The sequence below is a fragment of the Cydia fagiglandana genome, chromosome 7 (genome assembly GCF_963556715.1).
Source record: "Cydia fagiglandana chromosome 7, ilCydFagi1.1, whole genome shotgun sequence".
NCBI classification, from domain to species: Eukaryota; Metazoa; Arthropoda; class Insecta; order Lepidoptera; family Tortricidae; genus Cydia; species Cydia fagiglandana.
Window position 1 is genome coordinate 20,460,169 of NC_085938.1, and position 24,385 is coordinate 20,484,553.

General features: G+C 39.3%; 1 protein-coding gene across 1 annotated transcript; it reads left to right on the plus strand.

Annotated features, from left to right (window-relative positions):
* The first annotated feature begins 310 nt into the window (after window positions 1–310).
* Window positions 311–24,248, plus strand: LOC134666142 (choline transporter-like 1). The gene is made up of 12 exons (XM_063523298.1): window positions 311–627; window positions 710–1,244; window positions 8,389–8,558; window positions 10,454–10,513; window positions 10,588–10,755; window positions 11,669–11,804; window positions 12,281–12,428; window positions 18,957–19,094; window positions 19,604–19,766; window positions 20,246–20,467; window positions 22,245–22,408; window positions 22,888–24,248. The coding sequence occupies exons 1-11, from the start codon at window positions 523–525 to the stop codon at window positions 22,404–22,406; spliced, it is 2,007 nt and encodes a 668-aa protein (XP_063379368.1). The 5' UTR covers window positions 311–522; the 3' UTR covers window positions 22,407–22,408; window positions 22,888–24,248.
* The last annotated feature ends 137 nt before the right edge of the window (window positions 24,249–24,385 follow it).

The window sequence follows — 24,385 nt, forward strand, 5'->3', positions numbered from 1 at the left end:
TGATCAGAGCTAAATATGTAATATTTCATATTTCACAGGTTGATTTTTTATTATTATCTGAGAAAGAAGTGGTAAGTTTAATAAATTCAACGAAAAAATATTAAATTTCATTTTAAGGATGTTTTTGAATGAATGATTATGTGAAAAACCCAATCTCAACAAGAACTTATCTGTTTGTATCTATTGTGGCTGGGCATTAAGTGTTTGACAACAGGGACGCAGCTATACTCCTTCTCAACTGCTTTTGACATCCTCCACCCCCACTTCACCTCACCTCGCCGGTCCCCGCTCGCCGAGCAAGTGAGGCTCAAACCCACGCCTAACTTTTTTTCGTTTGTTTAACTTTATTACACAGATATTGTTGTCGTACCCGGCCGCGGCCCGGCCTATTCTGTTTGTTGCTGGTATAATTATAGATAAACTTACTATGATCGTAAATTAATCTTAAAGACACTCAAAATATTTAATTAGTACAGTGTTGTGAGTAATATTAAGTCGATAAGTGTCAAGTGAAGAGTAAAAATGGGTTGCGCGCAAAGTGAGATTTCACCCCAAAATGAAACTCCGAAGAAAGGTTGCACCGATGTCCTTTGGTTGGTGATCTATATTATATTTTGGGTGCTTATGGTAAGTGAAAAACTTTGATATTGTTTATAATTTTTATTATGCTTATTAACTGTTCTAATTTCAACTTAATTTCTCTTTATAGCTCGTAATCGCAGCAATATCGTTCGTTTACGGGAATCCTGCAAGAATAATCAATGGGTTTGACTCATTCGGCAACACATGTGGTGTCAAAACCAACCAGAAGCTCATAAACTATCCTTTAGCGGGAATCAGCACAATAGACAAGCCCTATTTGTTTTTTCTGGATATAAAGGAACTGAGGAGATCTATAAAAATTTGCGTAAAGCAATGTCCTAATAAGAAATTGAACGATTTGGCTGCTATACAGCAGTTCTATCGTGAAACGGGTTCTAATCTGTGTACTTATGAAACAAGGCTGAACGAGCTGGTAAAATACGATGGACTGCACAGCATGATAGGGCCATGCCCCGTAACACCTGTAGTTGAAACATTTCCTCTCCTGAACAGATGCATTCCGAAGTCCTTTAAAGAGTTTTCGGAGAAAGTTTCTACAGATGTGTACAACTTGCTCAATAGTTGGGGTACGATTGAACAGATGTTGACGGACTTGTATTCATCATGGAAAGAAATGATAATATGTGTCATCGTTGCATTATGTAAGTAATCTTTAATAACATGTTATTACAATTCAGCCTTGTATTTGTGATGTGTTATTTATTTGAATGAAGTTTAGTTGCATATAACTCTTTAAACTCTCGCGTTTTGTACACATATTTAATTACACAAACGGGTCCTCCACAATATATTTAATTAATAAAAGCTGCATGGTCACACAGATTTTAGGGCAGAATTTTTCTTTTCAGTTCTCAAAGGTTAAAAAAGTAGTAAAGTAAATGTCCACCATTATTGACACAGCTTAAAACTGTTGAGACCAGTTTTACCTGATGTAAGTCACACCCAGAAATTAGGCTCCAGTATCCATAACTTTTGAGAACAGAAAAAGTAACTTGTGTATGGTTGGCAGCAGTGGCAGATTTGAGCTAAGGCACAGTAGGCCCGGGTCTAGAGCAGCCAAATATTAGGGTGGCAGTCTATAAGATGGGTATTGAGAAAGGGGTGGCTAGTACTTGCTAATGGGCCTAGTGCCTAGGGCGGCTAAGATTGCAAATCCACCACTGGCAATACCAAGGATTGGTCTTATATGCTCATTAACTCTCTCTTAAACCATTCACTAATACAAGGTTGAAAATTACACTAACCTTATTGTTATCTTAACATCTCACTATTTTAAATGGGTTTATTTATTAAAATATTAAGTCTTAACTGATAAGCTGTGAGTGGTTAAATAATTAGCCTTAATTTATGTGTGCTTTGAAGAAAATAACTACTTAAAAATACTTTCTAAATAACTAAGAAAAGATAAAGTGTTTAATATGTTGCCAGTAGAAATTAAGTCAACCAATGACTTGAAATTTGTGACAGCACTTAAAAAATTTGTCATTGAGTTATGCCCCTACAGCTTAAGCCTTTATAAGGCAGAGGGAATATATTTTCCACCTGATTTTGAACTTTATTTCAAAGTGATAGAGTTCAATTTTGCATAATTCCTGACACCTTTATGCCTTATAAAGGGTTAAGTGAATATTATAATATAAACGGTTAGTTAATAAGTAGGTATGTAAGTAAATATGTAGCTACACCCACTGGGTAAAATTGTATCGATTCTCACTGTATTGCCTAACATCAACATGTACACATACAATTTATAGCTTATGAATAAAAAAAAAGAATTATGTGACTCCAAATCTAAGGTCAGGGTAATAGGTGGGGTAGGAGATTTTATGAGGCAAGAGAGATACTTATAGGGGTAAAACTTATACAAACATTGATCTAATAGATCTTTGCCAATGGTGTTAATTGACATCTATTTTTAACTAATTAACGAACCTCCCATTTATTTAACAGGTAGACGTAAATAGTAGAAACGTAGGTGTTAATATCCTCTAATGTACTATTTACATGAAGTTACTTGGAGTCCAGGCCCATTTTGCAAAAGAAAAGAAAAATGAACCTTATTAACAATAAGTTACATATCACATTTGCGCGGCACTGCTATACGCCGCCCGCACGCCCGCTACTTATGAGCTGCCAATGAAATATGAAATTAAACTACTGTTTTCATGGTTCAAAATCCTTTGACTCTAGTAAGATGCGACCCGACTCTAGCCGTTTGAGGTGTATCGCAATTGACACAGTGATCTAATTCCGAGGGAGGGGGTGACTCATGTTTAATGCCGTATGACATGACATCACCACAGTGGTAATTTATTAAAAGTTATATGTTAATTAATTAATTAACAAGGGAACTTTATACTTTAATTAATTAATTTAGTAGGTGATTAACAAAATGTTATTCCTGGTTTCAGTTTTTCTGTTAACAATTTGTCAATAACTAAGTATATTCTAAAGTCTATAGTAAACGGCATTTAATACCTAATTATAAAAAGATATGCTCATATTACATACTTATTAAGTCATAGTAAGTTTAGTTAAACTTTTCAATACCTAGTTCTTTATTACCTGTGTGTCTGTGTGTAAAATACTATGTAGTTTTATAAGAACTAATATAGGCCAATTGATTGATTACAGCTTTATATAATATCCCACCAAAAACATAAATGTAAAAAAGGAGAGCCAAGTTCAATACAAAAATTATGCTTGGCTGTGGGGCTCGCCGCAAAAAGAATGGAGATCTAAATGAGTGCCACTGCCAAGTTCTATGCAAAATCCAAATATTTATTTATAGGAACAAAATAACATTATAAACAAGTATTAAACTCTATTTCTTTGCTTTATTGGATACCTATAACAATTGCTGTTATTTAAAAAAATGTGAGATCTTAAAGTAGGTTAGATTTGACTTGGCCAGTTTTCATTATATCAATCATTTTATATATATTGTAATTCTGATAAAACCTGGCCAAGCCAAATCTAACCTACTTTAAGATCTCACATTTTTTTAAATAACAGCAATTGTTATAGGTATCCAATAAAGCAAAGAAATAGAGTTTAATACTTGTTTATAATGTTATTTTGTTCCTATAAATACATATTTGGATTTTGCATAGAACTTGGCAGTGGCACTCATTTAGATCTCCATTCTTTTTGCGGCGAGCCCCACAGCCAAGCATAATTTTTGTATTGAACTTGGCTCTCCTTTTTTACATTTATGTTTTTGGTGGGATATCAATACTTTTTGTAAAGAAAACTAGGCAGGTATTGAGATTTAATGTTTTTTCTTGTGTTTCCGCTGTATGGTTTTTACTTCAGTTCTTTGTATAATTATGTGGTGCCGCGCGCCGCCGACGACACACCGTTGGCCGGTTGTTTAGAGCGTATTACAAGTTTTTTGTATGGGGACACCACTTATTTTTTGACTAAACTTTATTTTAATATAGCAAATATAATAATACATATATTGGGGTAGTTTCAAATATCTGCTTGTAACGGTTCCAACGCTACAATAAAAAAATATTTTTTTGTATGGGGACCCCCCCTATTTTTTAACTTTTTTTTATTTTTAGATTTTTTCCTACGCTTACACACAATAACCGAGCTGGATTCCAAATTTCATCCTTCTAGGTCATCTGGAAGTAGGTTAGGTTTAGGTACTTGTATGTCAGTCCCAATAAAAAATGGTTTTTTTGTATGGGGACCCCCCCTATTTTTAAACTTTATTTTATTTTTAGATTTTTTCCTACGGTTACACACAATAACCGAGCTGGATTCCAAATTTCATCCTTCTAGGTCATCTGGAAGTAGGTTAGGTTTAGGTACTTATATGTCAGTCCCAATAAAAAGTGGTTTTTTTGTATGGGGACCCCCCCTATTTTTTAACTTTATTTTATTTTTAGATTTTTTCCTACGGTTACACATAATAACCAAGCTGGATTCCAAATTTCATCCTTCTAGGTCATCTGGAAGTAGGTTAGGTTTAGGTACTATAAGTCATAAGTCAGTCTTAAAATTTACGACTTTTTGACCTTCATACCTTTATAACCGTTTGAGCTAGCTTCATGAAATTTGGGCTTCTAGATATCCTTATGGATATAATTAAACACACGTAGTTTTATGTGTTTACGTCAAAGATGTTTTGAGTTATAGAAGGGTCAAAAGTGGCACCAAGTGGTTCGTGTAATATTACACTCGGCGCTGGCTAGCCAGTTCCTTTGCTTGAACTTGGCTTGACACGCTGCCGCGTGTCTAGATAGATATCTAACGAAAGGCGGGCTTAATGCCATAGAATTAAAGATCTTATTAATCATGATCTTTAATCTTTAACACATAGTAGACTATATTATAAAAGTTGACTATTGAAGACTCAAAATAAAATCTTAAGAATGACTTAATGTAAGTGATTATAATTGCAAAGGAACAATTTAACTTGTTTACAGTCTACAGCAGTGGTTCTTAACCTAGGGGTAATTACCCCCGTGGGGGTAAAACTGGTATTTTACGGGGGTAATAAGCTAGCCTAATATAACAATACAACAAACGTACACGTTTTATTTTTTATTACCATTGGGAGGAGGGGTAAAATCAGGGTCCCTAGTTAGTCATAGGGGTGACCGGACTGAAAAGGTTAAGAACCACTGGTCTACAGGAAACCAGTCTATTGTACTGCCTTTGAACTTACTCACGCATTTTTATAAAACTTCCTATTCTCTTAGCCTTCACAGTGTTTATTGCAAAATGTTAGTGAATGAAGGTTAAATTAAATTGTTTTCTTTATTAATGTTGTAGAGTCAGACCAAGAATAGTCTGCAGCAGATTTGATAGCCCACGCAGTGCAAGTGTTATTTATACGCCATAATTTCATAGAAGTTTGACGTTTAAAATAACACTTTCACTGCGTGGGCTATCAAATCTGCTGCAGACTATTCTTGATCTGACTCTAGGTAATTTTTAATCATAATATAAGCAATATAAGCATAGCTTTTATAATTTGTCATGTGGCGTGCGTAAGGTAAAGGACCCTAGAACGGCAGACGTATAAATAAAAGCGTCATTTTGCGACTAAAACAAACAATATGAGTCATAGTCATAGTCATAGTTTATTCATAAACAATTTTCATTGTGTTTGAAATTAATTTACATAAATATACATTTTCTTATCTATATACACAAGCAAATCTGAGTAGAAAGGCACACTAGACTAGAGTGAGCACAATTTATTGTCAAACTCAGCGGTCGGCAACCTTTTAGCAGTCAAGGGCCACATAGTAGTTAACGGAGGTGACGCGCCGTACTTTGTTAATATTTATGACTTTATGAGACATTGTCGTTTGTCACTATTACATACAAAATAGCCAAGGCGGCGCTCGGGCCGCAAGTGACAGGTTCACGAGCTGCATGCGGCCCGCGGGCCGCAGGTTGCCGACCGCTGGTGTAACTAATGAAAGTAACGAAACTGTTCAAATAACGACTTTACTGGTTAGGCATCAAGATTCAAATTATAATTACAGTAAATCAATCATCATTATCCATCAGTCCACGCAGATGAGGTCGCGGGGCAGAAGCTAGTATCACTATACAGTAATACATTCTAAAGGCAACCACATACTAGCGTCTTTTGAGCGTCGGCGTCTAGTCAGCGCTGTGGAAAATCGCGTCTCTGCGCGGTTGCGCCAACGTTGCGTCGCAGTGTTGCCAACTCGGTTTTTGAAAAAAATGCTAGACTAATGTCTAGATTATGCCAATTTTTTTTTGAATTATGCTGAAAAAAATACCTAAAATGACACTTGAAATTAGATACTAAAAAAACATACATTTTTCAAATTTTCCGCCACTTTTTCTACTGACAAGATCTGCTTGGCCAACTGCATCTTTATATAGTCCGACGACGTCCATCCGTCCACAAAAGTCAAAATTCATATGAAAATATGAACCACATAAGGCGATGGCGTATATTATATTGTTGCTGCCAAGTTGCTGCAAACTTGGCTTAGACTAAATTATGCAAAAAAATATGCCAGATGCTAAATGGAAAATTTTGATGCCAAAGCGAATGAAAATATGCCAGATCTGGCATCATTTATGCCAAGTTGGCAACACTGTCAGCGTCGAGCAGTTGCCATATAGTTGACTTAGACGCCGACGCTCGAGAGACGCTGGCGTGGGTTGGCTCTAAAAATCTACGTCGGCCATAATTTACATCTCGGCTAGAGCAAAGAGCACGAGGGAAAATCTAATTAAGTCTGTAATTTCATGGTCATAACATTTGTCATTCTCAAGAGTCAGTCCGATTGCGCGCCATCGGTGAAGATAAATAATGTTGTACAGTCAGCAGCGATAGTTGCTAAGCAGGCCAGGTGTTCAAAATGATCTTGACGCTACTTTATTGTTAAGAGAATAAGAGCGCATCAAGGTAATTTTGAATAAGTACCTCGTACCTCGCCCGTTTAGCAACTTCTGCTGCAGACTGTACTTAAATACAGCAGCGACGCTCATTTTGACAGCCTATTTATAAAACGGGACCCTATTACTAAGACTTCGCTGGCCGTCCGTCCGTCTGTCACCAGGCTGTATCTCACGAACCATGATAGCTAGACAGTTGAAATTTTCACAGATGATGTATTTCTGTTGCCGCTATAACAACAAATACTAAAAACAGAATAAAATAAAGATTTAAATGGGGCTCCCATACAACAAACGTGATTTTTGACCAAAGTTAAGCAACGTCGGGAGTGGTCAGTATTTGGATGGGTGACCGTTTTTGTTTTTGCTTTTTTTTTTTGCATTATGGTACGGAACCCTTCGTGCGCGAGTCCGACTCGCACTTGCCCGGTTTTTTTGTATAGGTACATTTGCACCCGTACAACCAAATTGATAATGATAACCATCACAGTTTAATCTGCGTTCCATTTCGTTACTGCTGGTCGATAATTTTGTACTTGTTACATATTGTTACCTACTTGACCCAGATATGATCGGCAGTTATGCTGATAATGATTGCGTGAACTTTAATAACTTTAAAAAAAAAAATTCTAAACTATTTATTTCATGTGATTTACACACATAGCTATACAACACAATAAACATACAAGAATTACACATAAACACAACATATACACAGTAAAATTGACAAATAGATATAATACAGTAGTAGCCAAACTCTTAATTTTGCTACCACTGTATCACACTTGTAGTATATAGTCCCTCACAGTGGAACATTATGGGACAGTCTGGTTTTTCCGCTATCATTCTCAAGATGGTGTTGGGGTGAATGATGCTGGGTTTTGAAATCTACGCGAAATTATCGTCATGAGGTTTAGGGTTTACGGGACGACGGGTAAGTGTGGCTGCTGGCCTTCACTTCCTTGGGGCTGTTTGCTGTTTATGTATACACTGAATTGTGTTTAGTGTGAGTGCGTTTGATACTAAACGTAAACAAGGCCCAATGTGGGGGTGTGGCGAGCCACACCACACTCACCCCACAGCCACACTTATCCGTATTAGCCTTATATCTGATTGGATTATATGTCAAACAAGCGTAGAGACTGACGAAACTGTGGAATACAAAGTGTAGTAATTGACTATTTTCCACCTCTCCCACATTGCACGAAATAGAATGAGTCATATACCTGCCTCAAACAAGGCCCGGTTCTCAATATTGCCTACTTTCAAAATATCATACTTTTGTAAGTGTGAACGGGTTAAAATTCTTTGGTGCAGGTTATATGTTTCCCACTTTAAAACTGTTGTGATCCCACTCTAATTTCTAATTCTTCCAATTTCCAGTGTGTTCCTTGATCATGGTTTCCATACTGCACTTGCTGGCTACCGTCGTGTCTTGGATTTTCATGATAGTCGTATCAGTAGTAAGCATTGCTGGCACCATTCTTCTGTGGTACACATATTACGAGTTGAGACGTGGAAACCAGAACTTCACAGGATCCATATATTTGACAGTAAGTCAATTATGCCACTTGTGTTAATGTTTAGAGACCCCCCACACGAGCGTCGGCGTCTAATCAACTCTCTCTCTCTCTGCTGGACGCAACATTGGCACAACTACGCGGCGACAGCGATTTGTTCAGTTGCGCCAACATTGCGTCCAGAAGCTGCCATAGAGTTGACTAGACGTCGATGCTCGGGGTCTCTCTTAGGGTTGTTTCACACGTACCACAACCACAACCACACCACAACCACAACACGTGATCGGGCGCATATTTTGTATGTATTGTAACGTAGATACGTTACGTAACCTAGGTTACATTTATAAAATTAAATTAGATTGTAAAATAACTTATATGGCATTAAAATATAAATACTTTAATAATAATCACTTGTCTTAAATACACTAAAATAATATCACTTTAATATTATTTACACAAAACTGTTCCCTCTAATTGCGACTTACTGTACTTCGTGCAACACTCTTTTGTTCGAAGTAAACCGGCTAGCGGCGTCCCCGTCCCGCGGACCCTCTCTCCGCGCGGGCCCGCGCGCCAGTCGATCAGGGCAGGACAGATCTAGCTTTCGTCGCCGGCGCACGCTCGCTTGCCTTCGCGCAGCGACGTCTGTCGTGCCCGGCGAGAATGAATTTGTACGGTTATATTTATTAATTCCGTTCCTGCACTCATTTAGTGCAAATGGAATCATTTTTTAGTGTTTAAAATCCCCTTTGGGTAAGTGTTGAACATTTCTTACGCTTATTCTAAGCAGGTAGATTTAAATGTTATTTGTAACGGCTATTTCGCTATGCTATTTCTTTGTGTGATTTTGCTTGCCACTTAATTTAGGTACTCTTGCAATCATTCCACTCTTATTTCATCTCGTTTTAATTGCTAAATTGTGTTTATTTAAAGTCTATGAGATAATTTAATTTCCAGTAATTTTTAAATTCAAAATTTGACCGTTAGATCCTATACTCAGTTTTGTTTTATAACTTGTTCTTTTAAACTTAACATCAGTGCAAAGTGTAAACTCCGTCTGACTGTACCATTCCGCACATCACCAAACTTTCACCATCATCATCACGCAGTACTGCTTCCTGCTTTGCTTCTTGCCGTGCCGGGTACAGTCAGCGGAGACATATAAAGAACTTCTCTTCACACTATGGAAATAAATTCCAGGGGGCCTAGTTACGGCTAAGACCGTAGCCGTGAAGACCAGCCGGCAGTTCCTGAGCGGCCCAGCTGACGTCCCTCAGCTCGTCCGTCTCCGTCTCCAAACCCGCAGTGGCTCCGGCAGCTTCAGGGGAGTACTTGCGTGGTGGAACTGTCCTCGGAGCAAAATCAGTACCGGCCTAGAACCCTACCCTACGACCTATTCGTGTGCTTGCGGCGGAGAATAAATTAGTTACTTTTCTTAACTCTTTGTTTAATTTCCTCTCCGCCTACCCGTAGCAGTTTAATGAATAGTACAATTCACACGTAACCACTGCTTGACCGCATTTTAACGCTGCGACGTGGTGTGGTTGGGGTACGTGTGAAACAACCCTTAGACGAAAGTAGGTACGATAAATTACTTCTATGCCAGTTCTTTACAACCTTTTGCATACACGACCTCCTTAGTAGAAAAATAATTAGCGACCCTCTTAGTCTTCTTATTTTAATTTTTTTTAGTCTTATGATTAGCGACCCCTTAACTCTTCTGATTTTCATTATTTTTTTTATTATGTTTATTAGTAGTTTGCTAAAACTTCTAAATTTTATTAACCTTACAGTTTAAAGTATGAACTTGAAATAAAGTAATGCACGAAAACAACGCAATCGCGAACTGTAAAGGAAATGAGAAATAAAGTGCATATATTTAGCTATTTTAACAAGGGCATCAGAATAATATGAATATTTTGTTTTAGGAAAATCTTAAGAATGAGACTGCATTCCTCTGGTATTCGATCATTGCTACTATTATTACGGTAAGTGACATATTATTTAAACGTCAAACTTCTATGAAATTACGACCCCATCTTGAACGATGTTTTTGTTCTAGGTGATCTTACTACTGCTAGTATACGTGATGCGTTCCCGCGTATCGTTCCTGGCTCAACTGTTTCGCGAGACCGCACACTGTCTCGGCTCCATACCGGCTTTGTTCGTCCAGCCGATCATCACTTTCTTCTTCCTCGTGCTGTTTTTCGCTTTCTGGTCTATTGTCGTGGTAAGTATCTCCTTCTTTGGCCATAGCCGACAAATACTTCCAGCGACACCGGGAAGGGACGGCATTCGTTCGTACTATTTCCCCTCTGCCGAAGCACATGCCGAACTGAGCATGCACAAAATTAGCGCGGTGAGTGTTGTGACTCATCCGTACACAAGAAGCTATCGAGGTGTGAAAGATTTGTGTTTGTCGTGTGCCATATTGTATTTGTGTCGTCATTACAGATTGGACTTTGTATGTAGTGAGTGTAATGGTGCAACGCATGTGTGCATTTTTCCGCCCGCAAAAAATGTAAGATATCGCTTGGGCTCCTCTCTTCCGACGTGTCGGAAGCCGGTGTTGCTCGAAGAGTATAAAAAACCGGGCAAGTGCGTGTCGGACTCGCGCACGAAGGGTTCCGTACCATAATGCAAAAAAAAAACGAAAAAAAGCAAAAAAAAAAAACGGTCACCCATCCAAGTACTGACCACTCCCGACGTTGCTTAACTTTGGTCAAAAATCACGTTTGTTGTATGGGAGCCCCATTTCAATCTTTATTTTATTCTGTTTTTAGTATTTGTTGTTATAGCGGCAACAGAAATACATCATCTGTGAAAATTTCAACTGTCTAGCTATCACGGTTCGTGAGATACAGCCTGGTGACAGACGGACGGACGGACGGACAGCGAAGTCTTAGTAATAGGGTCCCGTTTTACCCTTTGGGTACGGAACCCTAAAAATATGGATACATTCTAATAAGGTTTTCTATTGGGTGGCGGCCAAAATATTAAAAGTTAATATGTGACGTCCCACGGGTAAAGGTACCTTATGTCGGTTGGCGCTTACGACGCGTAGCTGTCAAATAACAGCTTAAGCGCCAACCACAATAAGGTACCTTTTCCCGTGGAACGTCACATATACTATCAAATTCCAGGCTTGCCTCGCAACAGCCACGTATCCCGGCATTCCGTACAAGTTTAACTTCTTCATCAACGGCTCCCAGCTGCCAGATGTGGTCAACAACGCATCTATCAGAACGCAAAATGTCAACAGCAGCGCTATACCGAAACGTAAGCATTATAATGCTGCTAATGCAGTCATTTTTATACGAACTAACGATTGAAGATATAGAACTGTTAAGAAATAGGAAGAAGGTATAAGTACTGTAGCAGGCGGGGTCGCCATGTAACACAAGCGTACGGTCACGGTAGAAGTGTATTTATCAATTCAATTTCAATTTATTTATTTAATAAAGATAACAATGATCTTAACCACAATAACCACCACCACCAGTGGGTACTTATTTATAACCACAAAGCGTCACCAGCGAAGCAGTAAACTAAAAAATGTCTCAGATCACATGTTGAAAAATCTTCAGTTTAAATGCGCGTTGGGGTAAAATTGAAACATTTTTTTGAAGGGGTAAGTCTAAAATTCGTCCGTATCCCGAAATTACCACAGCATTGCGGGCGACTTTTTAACTTACTCTGAAAAAACACTTTCATTATTACCCCAGCGCTCCTTAGATATGATTTTCACATTACAGCATTCAGCCTGGACCCCATAGAGTTCAGCCCCTCATGGGTGCAGAGCATGTGGTGGATGTGCCTCATCTGCCTCGTGTGGGGCAGCGAGTTCATCCTCGGCTGCCAGCAGATGACCATCGCTGGAGCCGTGTCGCACTGGTACTTCCGGTAAGTTGGCACATATAGCTGGACCCCATAGAGTTCAGCCCCTCATGGGTGCAGAGCATGTGGTGGATGTGCCTCATCTGCCTCGTGTGGGGCAGCGAGTTCATCCTCGGCTGCCAGCAGATGACCATCGCTGGAGCCGTGTCGCACTGGTACTTCCGGTAAGTTGGCACATTTAGCTGGACTACCTACATTGAGAGCTTCTGCAATGATTTCGCTTAGAAGCCTTTCGCTTTTAAGAGCGCTCTTACAAGAAAAGTCGAAATAATGCAAAATTGATGATACTAGTCGACGAAATTCAGGACTTTGAGCTCATTATTAGAAACAATGAGTACTTGTTCCAGTAAAAGCGTCTTCTTATCTTTTTAAATATCGTTGTAAATATTAGAAAAAGGACTTATTAAATTAATAATGAATTTTTTTCTGATGGTCGTTTCCGAAAAACCGCGTGAAGCACTGAACGGCAAGCTCTTATTTGGAAATGTTGAGAAGTTTACTCTGCTAAACCTGGCTATTTTGTATTACTAATACCCTGTACTTTAGGCATATCAAACGATATTTTTCCTACATACCTTTGAGAAAGAGAAAATCAAAGTAAAACGAACTCAATTTTCTCTCCGAAACAAGTGTCAATTTCTACGAAAATCTACTTAATATCGAAGTCATTTTCATAGTCAAGCAATCTGCAACGTTTGCTTATACTGTTGGTATACATTAGTGTTTATGAAATTCTACTATAATTTTTTGGCAATTTTTTGAAAACTACTCTATATTACCGATGACGCGCGCTCGCCAGCTCAGTGCCGCGGCAGAGCTTGTACAGGCAGGACGTGTGTCGGTCGGCTCCGCACATTTTCAACGGCGACGACGAGGTTTTTTATCATTGTGTGCGGCGGGCGCCGTGTAAAACGCTATACTGTGTGCGTGTAAACCGTAACGAGAGACTTTGATCCTAGCACTGTTTTTTATAGTATTATAATTTATAATGGTACAGTTTAATAAACTACCGGACAGGATTAAAAATATTTGAAACGACCTGACATTCTATATGTATTTATTTGACTCAAGATAGTACTCAGGGTCTGATGATGGAGCCGGAAGGTGGTCACCAGTACCAGTCAACCATGCAACTAAACCACTTCGTGTTTGGGCTCGTTTGATTCGTCTCAACAAGATCTTTGACACAAGATAGTACTCAGGGTCTGATGATGGAGCCGGAAGGTGGTCACCGGTACCAATCAACCATGCAACTAAACCACTTCGTGTTTAGGCTCATTTTATTCGTCTTAACAAGATCTTTGCACAAAATAGTACTCAGGGTCTGATGATGGAGCCGGAAGGTGGTCACCGGTACTAATCAACCATGCAACTAAACCATTTCGTGTTTGGGCTCGTTTGATTCGTCTCAACAAGATCTTTGACACAAGATAGTACTCAGGGTCTGATGATGGGGCTGGAAGGTGGTCACCGGTACCAATCAACCACGCAACTAAACCACTTCGTGTTTAGGCTCGTTTTATTCGTCTCAACAAGATCTTTGACACAAGATAGTACTCAGGGTCTGATGATGGAGCCGGAAGGTGGTCACCGGTACCAATCAACCATGCAACTAAACCACTTCGTGTTTAGGCTCGTTTTATTCATCTCAACAAGATCTTTGACACAAGATAGTACTCAGGGTCTGATGATGGAGCCGGAAGGTGGTCACCGGTACCAATCAACCATGCAACTAAACCACTTCGTGTTTAGGCTCGTTTTATTCGTCTCAACAAGATCTTTGACACAAGATAGTACTCAGGGTCTGATGATGGAGCCGGAAGGTGGTCACCGGTACCAATCAACCATGCAACTAAACCACTTCGTGTTTAGGCTCGTTTTATTCGTCTCAACAAGATCTTTGACACAAGATAGTACTCAGGGTCTGATGATGGAGCCGGAATGTGGTCACCGGTACTAATCAACCATGCAACTAAACCATTTCGTGTTTGGGCTCGTTTGATTCGTCTCAACAAGATCTTTGACACAAGATAGTACTCAGGGTCTGATGATGGAGCCGGAAGGTGGTCACCGGTACCAATCAACCATGCAACTAAACCACTTCGTGTTTGGGCCCGTTTGATTCGTCTCAACAAGATCTTTGACACAAGATAGTACTCAGGGTCTGATGATGGAGCCGGAAGGTGGTCACCGGTACCAATCAACCATGCAACTAAACCACTTCGTGTTTAGGCTCGTTTTATTCGTCTCAACAAGATCTTTGACACAAGATAGTACTCAGGGTTTGATGATGGAGCCGGAAGGTGGTCACCGGTACCAATCAACCATGCAACTAAACCACTTCGTGTTTAGGCTCGTTTTATTCATCTCAACAAGATCTTTGACACAAGATAGTACTCAGGGTCTGATGATGGAGCCGGAAGGTGGTCACCGGTACCAATCAACCGTGCAACGAAACCACTTCGTGTTTAGGCTCGTTTTATTCGTCTCAACAAGATCTTTGACACAAGATAGTACTCAGGGTCTGATGATGGAGCCGGAAGGTGGACACCGGTACCAATCAACCATGCAACTAAACCACTTCGTGTTTGGGCTCGTTTGATTAGTCTCAACAAGATCTTTGACACTGAAGATACACAAGGTTTGATTATGGAGCTGAAAGGTGGCCACGGGTACCAGTCTATCATGTAACTGAACCACTTCGTGTTTAGGCACGTTTTATTCATCTCAACAAGATCTTTGACACAAGATAGTACTCAGGATCTGATGATGGAGCTCGATGGTGGCGACGGGTACCTGTCTATCATGCAGTGTTGGCATCAATCTGAACTAAATCAATCCGGATTGATCAATCGAATTGACGCGTCAATCCGAATTGATCAATCCGAATTGATCAATCCGAATTGATCAATCCGAATTGATCAATTCGAATTGATTTAATTCTGATTGACGCGTCAATCCGATTGAATCAATTGGAATTAACGCATCAATCCTCAATTCGGATTAAATCAATTCTGAATCTAGATTAACCTAGGGTCCCTTCCATAAGATTAGTTTTCAAAGGTGTCCTTTTTAGGGACTTACTTACTGGACTTAAAGTCGATATCTGAGGTTCCCAGAGGCTCGAATGCATGTTCCTGATGTCAGTATTGACTGATGTCCCTTTTAAGAACATTTTTCGAAATTGGCCAATTACGTTCATATTCGTAATCGATGTCGACCATAGGTCCCGAAAAATGTTTCTGACGTCAGTATTGAAGGATGTTCCTTCCATTTCGGGACATTTTTTTAAATTGATCGTTGGCACTTTAAAACGATATCTGAGATTTCCAAAGGTTCCGTAACATGTTTCCGACGGCAATACAGACGGAGTTTCCTTTTTTTCTGGACATTTATGGGACATTTCTTCCAATTAACCGATTGCGTTCAAAATCGATATCTGAGGTGCCCAAAGGTTTCGAAACATGTTTCTTACGGCAATACCGAAAAATGACCTTTTTTCAGCAGGGTGGCGTAATGCAGGTAGTAAAGTAAGTACGCGGCTAAAGTGTAGAATCTAAATATTGCCGTTGAAACCATATTTTGCACCTCAGATATCGATTTTGAATGCAATCAGTCACTTTCAAAGAATGTCACTAAAATGTCCCAAAACAGGACACCTTTCAATATTGCAGTTGAAAAAATGTTTAGAAACCTCTGTTTACCTCAGATATCGATTTTAAACGCAATCGGGTAATTTCTAGAAATGTCCCAATAAAGGACATCTCTCAATATTTCCCTCGGAAACAAGTTTCGAAACCTTTGCGCACCTCAGATATCGATTTTGAACGCTATCGGTTAATTTCAAGGAAAGTCCTGAAAATGTTCCAAAAAGGACATCCTTCATATAGCCGTCGGAAACATGTTTACGGAACCTTTGGTAAACTCAGACACCGCTTTTGAACGCATTTGGTCAGTTTCACAAAAATGGCCTAAATAAAAAGGACATTAGGTAGGTACATACAAAGTAATCGTCAATCCGAATTGACTATTGAGGATTGACCGATTAATTCGAATTAACGATTAGTAATCGTCAATCTTCAATCAGTAGATTTAGAATTAGTTTCGTCAATCGTTAATTCGAATTGATCGGTCAATTCTCAATCGTCAATTCGAATTGATTTTTAGGGTTCCGTACCCAAAGGGTAAAACGGGACCCTATTACTAAGGCTTCGCTGTCCGTCCGTCCGTCCGTCTGTCACCAGGCTGTATCTCACGAACCGTGATAGCTAGACAGTTGAAATTTTCACAGATGATGTATTTCTGTTGCCGCTATAACAACAAATACTAAAAACAGAATAAAATAAAGATTTAAATGGGGCTCCCATACAACAAACGTGATTTTTGACCAAAGTTAAGCAACGTCGGGAGGGGTCAGTACTTGGATGGGTGACCATTTTTTTTTTGCTTTTTTTTTGTTTTTTTTTTATTATGGTACGGAACCCTTCGTGCGCGAGTCCGACTCGCACTTGCCCGGCTTTTGCCAACACTGCTATCATGTAACTGAACCACTTCATGTTTGGGCTCGTTTGATTCGTCTCAACAAGACCTTGGACACGTGTTAGTACTCAGGGTCTGATGATGGAGCTGGACTGTGGCCACGGGTACCAGTCTACCATGTAACTGAACCACTTCGTGTTTGGGCTCATTTGATTCGTCGCAACAAGATCTTTGACACAAGATACTACTCAGGGTCTGATGATGGAGCTCGAAGGTGGCGACGGGTACCAGTCTATCACATAACTGAACCACTTCGTGTTTGGTTTATCACCTAGTGTCAAAGATCTTGTTGAGACGAATCAAACGAGCCTAAACACGAAGTGGTTTAGTTGCATGGTTGATTGGTACCGGTGACCACCTTCCAGCTCCATCATCAGACTCTGAGTATCACCTAGTGTCAAAGATCTTATTGAGACTAATAAAACGAGTCTAAACATGAAGTGGTTTAGTTGCATGGTTGATTGGTACCGGTGACCACCTTCCGACTCCATCATCAGACTCTGAGTATCACCTAGTGTCAAAGATCTTGTTGAGACTAGTCAAACGAGCCTAAACATGAAGTGGTTTAGTTGCATGGTTGATTGGTACCGGTAACCAACTTCCAGCTCCATCATCAGACTCTGAGTATCACCTATATAGTGTCAAAGATCTTGTTGAGATGAATAAAACGAGCCTAAACACGATGTGGTTTAGTTGTATGGTTGATTGGTAATGGTGACCACCTTCCAGCTCCATCATCAGACCCTGAGTACTATCTTGTGTCAAAGATCTTGTTGAGACGAATCAAACGAGCCCAAACACGAAACTGTTTAGTTACATGATAGACTGGTACCCGTGGCCACCCTCCAGCTCCATCATCAGACCCTGTGTATCTTCAATGTCAAAGATCTTGTTGAGACGAATCAAACGAGCCCAAACACGAAGTGGTTTAGTTACATGATAGACTGGTACCCGTGGCCACCTTCCAGCTCCATCATCAGACCCTGTGTATTTTCAGTTTCTTGTAACTTGTTTCTTGTAAATAAGCGAGTACCTATAATTTCTTTCGAGTAATATACGTTCATAAGTACGAGTATGGGGCTATTCATAAATTACGTCGTTTCAAATGGGAGGAGGGGGGGGGGGGGTCTGGACATCGGATGATGGTAGCATGACGTAGGAGGAAACAGAGTCATCCGAAGCATGATTTTTGGATGATTTGAGGGATGGGGGGGTCAAAAATAGATGACGTAATTTATGAACAGCCCCTATGTACATTTGCACTGCATTTAGTATTTTCGTACTTACCAAATAACAGTTTTAGGACTTTAAAATTTAAGTACAGTTAGTGTTGTTATGGTTGATTTCAATATGCTTCGCGAAGGATCAAGAATGTTTAATCCATCATTGTAGTGCGAGTGTGGTAGAAGGGATCGGAATACTGAGCTCGCACGGCCTGCCGCAGCGCGTAAAATACCTAAACTCGCTCAACCCCGAAATGTAATAGCACTCTTAACAACCTATTTCTGAAAACTGGCGTAATAATTTCATGTAAGCGACTATAAATTTTTTTTAGCCCAGAAGGGAAAACTGGGCCTTATTGATACTCAGCTGTGTGGCAGGTCATAGTGTTTTTAGACTCCAGTCCGGTAGCTTAAAGGAGCCCAGGATTTGCTATCGGCAGTATAGCATAGCATAGTAGGCATCTGATTCTGATAAGGTAAGTAAAAGTATTGGATGTATAGGGTCCGGTTTTCTTAGGTTAGGCCGTTTTCCTACATTAAATGGTATTGAACCTTGATTAATTGCCTGTTGTTTCTGTTTTCTTTTATTGAGGAACGCATTAAAGAGTATTTGTATTGTATTATAATTCATAACATAAATCCCAATATCTAATTGATGCGAGCTGGGGTTTTAAATACTTATTCTAAAATGACCATCGCCAGCGTTTGTAAAACCTATTCCTTTATTTCAGTAACACTTCGCTGTATAAACGTTTTTTTCTTATTTTTCCAGCGGTGAGAACGCGCACTCTCCCGTACTGTACTCCATCGGCAAGCTGGTCAAGTACCATCTCGGCTCCGTCGCTAAAGGCTCCTTCCTCATCACGCTGTTCAAGATACCGAGGCTTATACTCACTTATCTACATGCTAAGTAAGTTACAGAGTTCGTACGTTCGTGCCAAGGTTGGCTTTCGTCAACAAACATGAAAATTTCGTAGGCTCTACTCCCTATTCTTATTTGTTTCCACTCAGTAAGTTTTTAGTGTCTCAATTTTTTTACAGTAGTACTTTACCGAATTACCGCACTAGTGCGATAATTGGCACACGTGACTAGAAAATTAAAAGGGACATACCCATATGTACTGTAAAACGTTGTACGATACATGTACAAATAGGTAATTCGCAACTCGTGTCGATTCAAAACACTCCCTTCAGTCGTGTTTTAATTTATCGCCACTCGTTGCGAATTTTCTATTATACAAATCGGGACTTTCTTAATTGTCTCTGGATCAAATTAAGAAACCCAACAAATATTCATTCTGAGATTAAATTTGCATAAAAAGTAAGTGGAATCCCTCTGTTACGCCAACGGAACTTTATATTGAGTGAACTTAATCAGCTCGAGCAATATAGAAAACTATTATTTTCTTCTATTTCCAGATTGTCGGCCAGTGCCGACAAGGGCTCGGAATGCGCCAAGTGCGGCCTGAAGTGCGGCATCTGCTGTTTCTACTGCCTGGAGAAGTTCATGCGCTACCTCAACCACAACGCCTACACTATCATCACTATAGAGCGCTGCAACTTCTGCAGAGCTGCTGGCAAGGTAGAAAGAAAATACTTATTTACATAGGAGATACAAAAGCTAAAAAAATAATAATGGAATCATAAATAGGTATATAGAGCCAATTACACAATACATATGTTTAACGCCACAACCTATTACGTATAGAAAAAAAAGACATACAGACATAAAAAACATTAGACGCTAACATTTATTGCCACACAAAAAATAGACAAATTACAAAAAAAAATAGTTTAAAAAAAATTGGCATGTGTGTAAAAGGAAAGGTCTCAGCATACGCTGCGTCAGCCATTTCATTACAAATTGCCTGCGCAGCGCTGATTTTCAGTCCGTCCCCTTCACCGAACCACATTGATATTCAGGTTAAAGGAAATTTTTCAATAATGCCGCGGGTAATAATGCTCTGGGTTTTTCAGGTTGTTTTCAGTTCCAATAACTGTAGTGTTGTTTTAGTAGACTGTCGGCTCTAAACGACAACTTACAGACCTAACTTATTTCAGGCGTTCAGCACAATAGTGAACAACGCGCTCCAAGTGGCCACGATCAACAGCGTGGGCGACTTCATCCTGTTCCTCGGCAAGTGCATCGTGACCGCCGTCACCGGCATCATCGGCCTGCTGCTCGTCAAGCGGAACCCGGACCTGCACTTCTACGCCGTGCCCACGCTCTTCATCTGCATTTACTCCTTCTTTATTGCGCATTGCATCCTGTCTTTATACGAGGTTAGTTAAAAAGTTAGTTTTCGACAAGCAGTATATAATCAGAGAGTGCTCAAGGCATCATCGGGCTGCTGCTCGTCAAACGGAACCCGGACCTGCACTTCTACGCCGTGCCCACGCTCTTCATCTGCATTTACTCCTTCTTTATTGCGCATTGCATCCTGTCTTTATACGAGGTTAGTGAAAAAAATAGTTTAGAAATAGACCGGGAGATAGTGACACATTTTACTGGGTCATTTGTACCAGTATGGCGGTTCGTCAGGGGTCTAAGCATGTAATGAAGGAAAGAAAAATGATGGTCATAGCGCTGGTACCGGCGGCCCAATCGCGTGGGCGTTAGTCGAACGTGTCGGATAAAATACGAGTGTCGAACGATTTGTTCCACAAAAATCCTCGTATTTTCCGATAGTCCATAAAAAAGAAGTAGGCGGTAGCGTAATGCCATACTTCTCCGGTGTGACTTACAGCCCGCCACGCGCCATACTGAGGCGAACACATTAATTAAAAAAAAAACAATTCAACCATTTGTGCCAAGCTAATTTTTGCACAGGTGACCATCGTCGAGCAGCCATTCATGGACATCACCATGCCATACTCTTCGGACGGTTCCAAATGGCCGCCATACCGCCGCAAGGGAGTTAATTTTTTTTTTGCTAAACGATTTGTACCAGTATTGCATTTAAATTTTTGGAAAGTATTTGATAAAATGTGACCGTTATTATAATTGCCATACTTATAGTAGGGGGAAAAAGTGCTGCCATACTTGAAAAACTTATTTAATCGACACTTTTCAAAAATACGACTATGTATACGTAAAATAATTTTTTACAGCATGGCATCATCATATTCTATTTGTTTGGATACAATTATACCTAAAAAAAAATATTTCAGTTTATAACTACGGGGCGGACGACTGTGAGACTTAAGCCAAGACTTAAAACAAAAAACAATTTTTTGCGGATTTGTACCAGTATGGCATTTGGATTTTTGGAAATTATATGATGCAATGTGACCATTATTATATTTGCCATACTTCTAATAGGGGGAAAAAGGGGCACCATAATTGAAATTAAAAAAAAAATTGTACACATTTGCCACCTCCTACAGGTATGGCATTATGAGATTTCCATTTATGATTACACAGAGTCTTGAAAAAAAATTACAAGATGGTACAAATCGTTTAGCAATAAAAAAAATAACTCCTTTGCGGCGGTATGGCGGCCATTTGGAACCATCCGAAAAGTATGGCATGGTGATGTCCATGAATGGCTGCTCGACGATGATCACCTGTGCAAAAATTAGCTTGGCACTAATGATTGAATTGTTTTTTTTTTAATTAATGTGTTCGCCTCAGTATGGCGGGCTGTAAGTCACACCGGAGAAGTATGGCATTACGCTACCGTCTACTTCTTTTTTATGGACTATCGAAAAATACGAGGATTTTTGTGGAACAAATCGTTCGACACTCGTATTTTATCCGACACGTTCGACTAACGCCCACGCGATTGGGCCGCCGGTACCAGCGCTATGACCATCATTTTTATTTCGTTCATTACGTACTTAGACCCCTGACGAACAGCCATACTGGTACAAATGACCCAGTAAAATGTGTCACTATCTCCCGGTCTAAAATGACCCAGTAAAATGTGTCACTATCTCCCGGTCTATTGGCCGGATGGTAGTTTTTCTGCTTTGTAGGGCTTGTCGTCTATAGCCGACTAGTATAATGATACCCTTACCTAAACCCCTTACCCTTGACTAAAACGTTTGTTTCTTACAGATGGTAGTGGACACGCTGTTCCTCTGCGTGTGTGAAGACCGCAACATGAACGCCGGCGAGGGCCGCTGGAAGAACTCCCGCCTGGCCGAGCTCGGCGGACACAAGCCGGACGACCTGGACACCACCGACCACGAGCTGCGCAATCTCGACGCCAAGTATTAACGGTAATTACATCTTCTCTCACAATATAAGAAAGACGACAGGGCCGACCTGGCATAGAACCGCCGCATACAGAACAACATGGAAATCCACGAAAGAGGCATATGTTCAGCAGTGGACACAAATACGCTGAGAAGAAGAAGATAATTTGAGGATATGAGTTTGAAGTCGGTTAACCCGAGTGCAAATGACTTCCTTTTTTTGCTAGCCTATTATGGTGTCCCACTGCTGGGCAAATGCCTCTCGCACAGCAAATATTAACAAACATCGCTAACCAATATCGTCTTTAATCGTCAATACCCGGGTCCACGCAGAGCGAGCATACGCGCGAGGCAATTTCCTCTCGCACAAAACGGCCAGTGTAGAAGGAGTACTACACATGAAACAGTGCACAGCCAATCGCCTTTAAAAGGTTCCCTTTCTTCGGTACCTCTAATTATGTAAATTATTAGTTAAAAATTAAAAATGTTTCTTTGATTTTCAGGTAACGAAAGTCCGGAGGCATTTATATTATTTATCAAATAAACATAGAGTAGGTATAAGTTTAAAACGAAAAACATCGAGAAATGCTTTCATGCAAGAATTTTATGTGTATGTAAATTAGAGGCGCATGTACCTTTATTTGAAGCTCTTATTGGTAATCTTTTTTTATATTTATAGATAGGTGTTTAGGACATTAATTTATTGCTATTCAAAGTATTGTTCTCATCGCATTTTTGTCCATCTTTATATGATATAAGTAATAACTACTCTATTGAATCTGGTGTCTAATTTTGGTGATATCTTGTGATAGCACCTGTTTTAAAAATCACTAGCGTTTAATAAACTTTAATGTTTTTAATGGGTGTGCGCACAAAAGATTTAATTGATATTAGATTCAAACGCACCCTAATTTGTAAGACTTTAAAAATCATTTTATTAAAGTTTGCATTTATAGTTATACATATTCTCATAAAATGTATATACCTGGCGCTACTATTGCAAGATAATATTAAGTTTTGATGATATCTATTATACAAGTTGCTAGTATTTTATAGCGTTTTTATGCGATTTTTGATAGATTTGAATTTTATTTTTGTAGTATAAAGTATAAAACACGACTTATATTGGCAGACTGTTTTTAATTGAGACAGTATATTCTTATATTATTCAGTGTGAAGCTTTAACATAAGTACCTACGGTAATAATATTAGTCTGATTTTTTCTTATTTTTAAACTTCATAGTTAAAAAAAACAGACGAGAAAAATACTCCAATCTTAACTTTTGATTTAATTCCTTTTGGCATCTTTTATATCCTTTCAATTTAAGGTTTTTCACTTCCATGAGTCCATTCCTTTCCTGAAGTATTTTTATAAATCTCATTATTTAATACTCTAAGATAGTTTATTTAGCTCTAAGATTAAATCATTAATTAATATTATATTTTTACATATAAAAATCAATGCAAGAAGAATTAATTTGTAATACTTAAAACTTTAAGCACTAAATAAGATTAAACAGTGTTATGAGAATAATAATTGAGTGTTCCGTTGAAAGTTGTAACAAACTTGTGAATCATATGAAAAGCACAGGAGGAAAACTATAAATTTTCATTTTATTGAGTTTATCAGTAAAATTCTATACTGTACCATGACCGTTAGGACAGGGAATTGTAACAAAACTATTTCCTGGATAACGGGTTTAACCTTTTGAATGCCACGCCTATTATATACAACGCGCCATTGCAAACTTTATCGTAATGCGCAAAGGTTCATATTACCCTGTAACCGAGCTCGTCAGTTGCACGTCTTTTGTTTTGCGGTCAGAGGGTTAAAGATCGGTTTTCCTAGGATAGCGGTGCCGTCATATAGCGGCCGTCTCCATACTAGATAATACGGCTAAATATGGATGTCGTAGTATTTGTATGGAGACGGCCGCTATATGACGGCACCGCTATCCTAGGAAACTAGTTACATGAGCTACAGAATTAAAAAAAAGATTA

Excerpts from the sequence above, each read along its gene's own strand:
- LOC134666142 (XM_063523298.1), top strand. The coding sequence starts at position 523 with ATGGGTTGCGCGCAAAGTGAGATTTCACCCCAAAATGAAACTCCGAAG. Across the intron at positions 10,514-10,587 it reads TCATTGCTACTATTATTACG|GTGATCTTACTACTGCTAGT; the intron begins GTAAGTGACATA and ends TTTTTGTTCTAG. Across the intron at positions 19,767-20,245 it reads TCTGCAGAGCTGCTGGCAAG|GCGTTCAGCACAATAGTGAA; the intron begins GTAGAAAGAAAA and ends AACTTATTTCAG.